At 32.1% G+C, this 8,255-nt stretch overlaps 1 protein-coding gene across 1 annotated transcript; it reads right to left on the bottom strand.

The window, feature by feature from the left end:
* Positions 1-250: 250 nt before the first annotated feature.
* LOC111921584 (mitochondrial outer membrane protein porin of 34 kDa) lies at positions 251-2,485 on the bottom strand. Its single transcript, XM_023917161.3, has 6 exons — positions 2,326-2,485; positions 2,057-2,124; positions 1,409-1,519; positions 1,224-1,310; positions 904-1,112; positions 251-804 (listed from the first exon to the last, which is right to left on the bottom strand). Exons 1-6 carry the CDS (start codon positions 2,372-2,374, stop codon positions 498-500), a joined length of 831 nt encoding a protein of 276 aa, XP_023772929.1. The 5' UTR covers positions 2,375-2,485; the 3' UTR covers positions 251-497.
* Positions 2,486-8,255: the final 5,770 nt, after the last annotated feature.

Below are 8,255 nucleotides of genomic sequence, written 5' to 3'. Positions count from 1 at the left end.
GCCTACGCCCAATGACTGACATGGTCTGATTTGACCAAGGCTTATAAGGCAAAACTACTCCATTCGATTTTTCTTTTTTTTTTGGTCAAATCCTTTGACCTCTTATCATAAAACTAAAACAATGGGGCATGCTTCCGTTTTAATCGTAACCATTCGTTAAAATTACTTGGTAAGGCAACACCACCGTCACTGAGTATTTATCTAAAGATGCAATTACATTACTATACAGGAATGAAAAAGCATAATCACCTTTAAAACCACGAAAACAATGAATAAATATATGAAATCTAAGCACAACCAAGATGAACACTTTCTTCGGCAGAAAACAGAAGACTCAATACTTGACAATCAATTACCATCCATGTTTAACATGGGTAAACAGAAAATTTTGGTAAACTAAACATCAACCAACATTCATGGAATTTAATTATTTTTATACCCACCAAAACAAAACCCCTTCAACTCATAGAAGACTTAACCTGTTACCATTCATTCATTCAGGGCTTAAGAGCCAATGCAAGACCAAACTTTGCACTCTTGTCAACAGCTTTCGTGTCAACTTCACCTGAAATAGTAAATAGAGACTTCGGACGCCACTCATGCTGAATCAATGCACTTGCCTTCCCAAAGTTGTTGACCCGAGCTTTGACCGTGGTCAATGGGTCCAAAGCATGCTGGCTACCAATTGTGATCGTGTTTTCGTTGCTAGAAAAGCTGTGGTTGACTTCCGCACCTACAGCTGTGTTGGTCAACGGCTTAACAATGTGGTAGTATGATGCAGTCAGCGTGTCCCCCTTGTCATTCCTGTTATAATAATTAATTAATTAATTAATCATCAAAACAAGTATTCTAAAAGATGGATATGATATTCTTTTTCATTTTATAATAATATAAAGAACTCACAGGGTCAAAGCAGCAATTAGATCTGCATTAGAGAAGCTAATTCCAGCATTATATTTGGTGAAATTTCCAGTTTTGGTGTCGAATGAAACATCGGTTCCAATTGAGCCAACATTGGTTCCCACAACACCAGAAAAGTTGACTATTGGGTTTGCGGTCAACCCAACACTTGTGCAGATTCCAGCATAGTCATGCAGGTATTGAAGTTCAAGCTATATAGTATATAAATGAATTACAATTACAACTAATATTTAATCACAAAACATTTTTAAATTTATTAGATTATATTTATAGATATAGATATAGATTAGATTATTACTTACCTTGCCAGACCTTTGATCAGGAACTTTAAAGCTGAGTATTGTTTTAAGCCCAGGTGCAGCTTCGTCAACAGTGATGGTTGTGGAGAGCTGGTAATGTTGCAGATAATATTAATTATATATTGAAAAACAAAGAAAATGTTAAATAAACAAAAAAGATAGTATATACAAAGGCATGAGATGTGTACATTGGAGTTGGTGTCCACTTTGACATCAGCAGTGATGTTGTTCCTCTTTAATTGTGTATTCACATCAGCGAGGAATATTTCACCTTTTTTCGTTCCAGATGATGTGATTGCCTACATGGTGTGGAAAATGAGAATACAAGTCTTGATGCAATTGACACATCAACAAATGCAGGAATATATCGCATAGTATTCATTTTCTTAAACAAATGGCATACAAACTATAGCAGCTCTTGATGTACAATTTCATTTGTTTTCTCAAGTAGTACACTACTCATAACATTCTCAAAGAGTCAATGTTAGATCACCAATTCACAATCATCATTAACAGAAATATTCATATCTGAAGAGAGTCAAACAGGGAGAAGATGGAAGAGACAACTACAACTATTGATCCTGAAAATGTGAGACGAACACTACCAATCTCTACTTCTCAAAGATGAGAAATAATATAATTAATCATCTCTTACAGAAACATGGATGACGGATGGAATATGGATGGTTTCAAATTAACAATTTAGAACTTGAAAAAGACATAAGCATCAATTACATTCACACAGGGTAGCCTACTGACGTGCCTTTTATCAATGTCGATACAAAAAACGATTCAACGGATCTACAAATACAATAACAAATGAAAAAATAACTCACAACTCCAGTAGGAGAATAGGTCGTGATGGTGAACTTCTGGTCCCCCTGGTAATCCCTGTATAGAAGATCTGCATCACACAGCATAACAGATTCAAAATTAACATATTTTGATCCAAAATTCCAACAACAAAACACAAATATAAGGAAAAAGGTGCCGATACACAAACATTTATCGAATATGGATTACTATACACGTATATTTCTATACACGATTACGCACATATATCGAACTATACAATCTCATAAATAAATGACGAGACAAAACGAACCTCTGGCTTTTTTGCCGATTTCGGTGTAGAGTCCTGGACCTTTACCCATGATTTCTGGCTTAAAATGGAGACCCAAAACAAGAAACAGAGTATCAAGCAGCGAGAGAGAGACGTATAGGGGGCTTGAAGAACACCGGAAAAACAACGCTAAGCTATATAAATTGGGGAAAGACAAAGGTTACGCTTTTTATACCCAAAATAGCTAAACCTAGTTTAGTGTACAAACTTAAGTGCACGACGTATAAGTAATATTGCGTTTACAGCTCTGGTTTTGGTAATTTTGGGTTTGGAATAAAGGAAAAGTCGTGGGTTTTCTCTTGAAAGGTGTGATTCTTACGTGCGCTTCGGTCGATTGTGGACCGTTCGATTTGAGAGAGCGGTGTTTAGGTTATTTTTTGGCCGTAGATCGGAAGTGGCATAGGAAATAGATTTATATTTTATATCGATGGCGATGAGGACATTTTAGGAAGTTCCTTAATTTACACGTGGATTTATATTTTAATTGGGCGAGGCATCGCCTTTATTTTTTTTTCTTTGGGCCAAAAGGCAAAAAGCAAGAGAAAGCCTCATGAATTCATGATACTAATTTATTTCCTTTACCCTTTAAACGACTAAAGAAATGTCCTGTCATCAAAGTATTTCAAGAGCTATATTCAAAAAATATAAAATATCCTTAATTATTTTACCAATATACACAATATATATGCTTGATAAAATAACTCAAAAAGTAGTAAAAATAAAATTAGAAAAACAACCTTTTATGTCACCGACATGGGGCCCAATTTGGGGTGTGGCCAAAGAGTAGTAGAAAGGAGAGGCTTATGTGAGGATAGACAGTGTAAGGCATGGAAGTATTTTCTTTTACATATTTCGGATAGAGATGCACAAGAAATTTAAACATCAACAACAGACGACAGAATATAGAAAAATGTTAATCTCAAGATGACGTGTGGCTTTCTTCACCAAAACAATAGAGAGAAAAATGGGGACAAAAAATGTGTAAACTAGAAAAAAAAAATAAGTAGATAAATATTATTTAGAACCTTAAATTAGTAACTAATTACCCATTGTTATTTATAAACTCTACTACCATAAGGTTGATGGGAGTAAGGAAGAATTTACCACATCTCAGCTCAGTAAGATTATTGTCCCCCTCATGCTTACCATGAGAGGGAAAGAGAGCCGAGCTTGCTCTAACCGCACACAAGGCGTAGTGTTTGCAACAACCACCGTGATCAAATTTTGATATTTCTAATCATTGTAATGTAATTCGTATTATTAGTTTAAATTTATTATTAAAGTATTTAAATTCTTAAAATATCAAAATATAAATTACTTAATATATAAATAAGGCAAACATCATGATACAATAATTCAAACCAAAAACCAAATTCATAATTCGGTTTGGCCTGAAACCAAATTAAAAATTGGTTTGGTCCGGAATCGGTTTCGATTTAGATTGGTTATCGATTATTTCGGTTCTAAACCAAATATTTCCCACCCTTAAAACTTTTAAGGGAGGAAAAGAATGATGTAAAAGTCGTTAGACACTAGTCGTTCGGTCAACCGGGGACTAGCGACTAGTTGGTTAAGACGAAGATCAATATCGGACTAAAACACTCTATTGTTAAAAGCCTATTTTTTGAAGATTAATTGTGACCGATAACATTAAAAATAAAAATAGTTAAATAACCATGATTAATAATTACATGAAGCAAGTAATTTAAGAGTCAAACTCATATTATATGCTCTCTTTAAACAAAGTATACAGTGTTAATATGAGTGATGAGAGAGGGGTATGTAAGTCTTTTTTTTTTCTATTTTTTTGTAAGACTTTTAAGTTAGGCTTATAAATAGATAAATTAAGGATACTATTTTTTTGTTACAATTTAACAATTTTTACTGATTTTCACCTTGGTTGACCGATTTTCACTAGCTTTTGACTAAGTTTGATAGAATCCAAATTTCAAAGATCTTACTCAATCACTGGCTGCTTAGCGCCTACGCTTAGTGAATATATAATTCCTCAAAAAAAATGAATTTTGAGAGAGAAAATGACGAGCTTTATTTGACCTCGAATGGAGTTTTTGAGTTTGAAACATGAATTAGATTAAAAAATGATACCAATGGTTAATAAATGTTGTGTTTAAACTTTGTTTTTGACACATTAAATTTATTATAGGTCCCAAAGTAGTTACAAAAGTGTTACAACGAAAATGGATAGAGTTATATCTTGATTTCAAGACTTCGGCACAAAATGGATGGAGTTATATCTTGATTTCAAGACTTCGACACAAAAAGGGAGACATATAATTACATGAGTTGTGCCTATGAAGTTGTCAAATTACATGAAAATTTGTATTTTTTTTTATTCATTTTGTGATCATTCGGTTGCTTTCATAGTTTCTTATGGATAATATAAGAGGGTTAGCGGGACATACGAAGTTAACTAAGTGTATGCAATCTTAATTGATAAACCAACTTATAGTATTATGTGTAGTTATCCAATGTATGGGTTTGTTAACTTCCTAGCTACAAGCCAAATGAATCCTTTCTGATAGCTATCTACACTACCAAGGTAAGTATTATGAGTTATTTGCACACGCTCATAATAAGTTGTATTATCTACTTCTTATATTATTATGTTTTGACATATACATAGAAATAAGGAGAGGTTTTTGTTTGTCTTAAGACATTATTGAATATCATATCACTCTTAAATGCTGAGAGACCATTAGGCTTAGCTATCCATTGCAAGGTTCACTTGTTATCTTTCAAGTGTCGCTTACACGGTGTCAACGATTCTGTTTATGAACATATGTATTGAATATTGATGCCTTTTATGAAAGAGAAAAGAGAACCTCATATTTGTACTTTGATATCATTTGAATTGCTAGTTTTTTCTAACCATATGTTTTCTTGAAGGGCTATCAAGTATACGAGTAAATGCCCTTTAGCGAACTTATTAATGTTCTTTTGAAATGTTTTATTGTTAAGTGGAAAGTTTTACTTACTAGGCTCATATTTACATAGTATAATACTTATATGCCATGTGATATGTAATGTATAATCAACCAATAAGAAAGATAAACGAGACATTCGGGGATAATCGATGACATGCTAGTTATGTAATGTATAATCAACCAATAAGAAAGATAAACAAGACACTCGAGGATAATCGATGACATACTAGTTGTATAGTTGTTAAGCTTGGACTTTGATCATTTTTACATTCTTTTGTACCTATTTGAATTACATCTTATGAGTTTAAAGTTGATATTTATTATGATCTGATTGAGGTTCCTAATGTTAGTATGAACTGAATGAAATATTTTTATTAGTATATTGCTATTTCAAAAAACTTGTATAAGGGGTTTTACAATATCCTTGGGAAGAGGAAACTAGTTTGTGTCTAACTTATTATCAGGGTCGGCCCAAAGATTTTGAAGGCCCTGTACAATTTACTAAAAAATAAGCCTTAAAATTTTAAAGATCAAAAAGTTGTATGCTAATTTCATTTAACTTGTTTAACGCATATTTATTCATATTTGATGCAAATATCCAACAGTTCATATTGTGTTTTTTTAAAGTCATATGATACACCAAGGATAAGCAATCACATATTTTTTATATCTTCTTCATTCAATAAAAGAGTTGTTTGACACCACCAATATTTTGACCATTTGGTTTCTCATGAAAAAGCTTAAGCAAATGAAATTATTCATTAATTCCAAGATGTTATAATTTTTCATTTTTAATTGCAATATACATAAGTCATTCAAAAATAATACACAAAAATAAACTTAGGTCTATTTAACACCAATAAAAATATGAAATTACAATTGTGATAATAAAATTAAGAATTTTTTCTAAGACCTTCTAGATACTACAACTCTTCAGATTCTTAGACCTTCTAAAAACCTGTAAAAAAATCAGAAAGTAAATAATACATTAAAAAGATAATGAATTATCTTGTCATATATGAATCATAAATAAAAAAGAATATATAAAATTCCTTGTACCTTATGTTTTTTTAAAAACTCAAGCCAAATTGGAGATTTTGGGATATGTTTTGCTTGGATTTTTGAAAATTTAGAGAGTTAGAGTGACAGATCTAGTAGGATATTGTGGCTTCTGACTCAGTGAAATGCTTATGATTCAGTGAAATGCTTCTGATTTTAGTGAAGAAAGAAGTAATATGAAAGAAACTCAAAGCTTCTAATTTTCGGAATCGAAACCACAAGATTTTGTAAACTTATAGAAAAAGAAAAATAACTATAAGATAATTTAATAACAACAATAATACCTAAGTCCCACAAGGATGGGGTAAGGGGAAGAAGAAAAAAAAAAGTATATACAAACAATAAATCAGAAACTTGAGAAGAAATGTTACCTATATCCACCGATACATGCGCAAACAAGAGCTCCTTTATCTAAAAGTATATGAACACAACAGTGTGTTATTGACGTGCAACTAAGTGTAATGGAGTTGCTCCTTAACCATCTCTTATATTCACAAATCTTGAAATCCCCTAGAAACCCATTTCAATTTTCAATTAATTTTAAGTCATAAATCACTAGGTCGGTAATTTACATGTAAAAGTAATTAATTTTTATTAATTTAAAAAAGAATAGGAAAGTCTACCAAATTACACACCATAAGATCATTAAACCATACACCACATCTGATTCATGAAATTGACAAAAAAAAAAAAAAAACAACAAACAAAATTGGAGTATAATTCAATGAAAGATAAACATAGACTACCCAAACATACCTGTTTGTGACGATTCATCGAATCGAGATTGACTAACTGATCGTCCAAAAGCATACAAACAATCTGACACAAAATCGACACATTGTATGAAATAATGAAACATTGAACAAATCCATCAAGGAAAGAAAATGAAGTAAGAACATGAAGAGTTCTTGAATTACCCACTGCGATCCGACAACAAAAAAAAAACATCATAACCCAAATCTAATTTTAAACAAAAAATAGAATTGTTGCTTGCTTCTATCAAGGATTGTAGACCCTTCAATAGTAGCCATCATTAATTTTGCTCCATGTGTTCAAGAGTCGAAGCGTTTTTCCCCCTCGAATTTTTGATTTCCCACTTGTGTGTGTCTGGCATCATCTTCCATGATAGGTAAGTAGTAACATTAACTTAGACCTAATACTACTAGCGTAATACGATACGATCATAGGAAAAAATGGGCCCTTATGTGTTCGTGGGCCCTGTTCTTAAGCACTCCTGGAACTCCCCTAGGGCTGACCATACTTATTATATCTTCATATTTCATTTGGATGCCTTCTCCTCCTCACCCAATCAATAATGACTATTTACATGCCTATCTTTGACAAGAAGGATCAAATAAGGTATAATTGTTTAAATATTAGGCTCCATATGGCAGGTTATTTTTTAAATTTCAAGGATGGAATATAGTTCTAATTTTCTGAAACATTCCTCATAGGTTCTATTTAGAAATACCATTTCCAAAGTTTTGTATCTAACTTTTACTTTAGAAATAGTGTGAAATACTCCCAGACTTTACCAACTTTACCAACTATTTAAAACCTAATTTCCCAATGTTTAAAAACAAGTAGGAGGGATAACACGTTCATATCAAAGACAATAGTATATCCATTATTTCAGGCTTCTAAAAATCTTCCAATTTTCATTCCCAATACTCACCTTCTATATATATTTCAATTGATAACTATCCTTTGGGTCACAAGTTAAAAATAGTAGGTTTGGTTGGAAATCCTAATGAGTTATAAAGGAGTTAGACATCATATGTAAATACATTTAAATAGACCACTTTAAAACTTTTTTCACTTTTCTTAAAATACACAATTTTCTATAAAAAAAAAGTTTCCATCATAAAAACATCGCCTTAGAGCACTAGGTGTGGGCAACAAGATGCA

Source organism: Lactuca sativa, chromosome 2 (assembly GCF_002870075.4).
Source record: "Lactuca sativa cultivar Salinas chromosome 2, Lsat_Salinas_v11, whole genome shotgun sequence".
In the NCBI taxonomy this organism is placed as follows: domain Eukaryota; kingdom Viridiplantae; phylum Streptophyta; class Magnoliopsida; order Asterales; family Asteraceae; genus Lactuca; species Lactuca sativa.
Note: the sequence above shows the minus strand (reverse complement) of the source record. Positions and strands in the feature narration are given on the sequence as shown.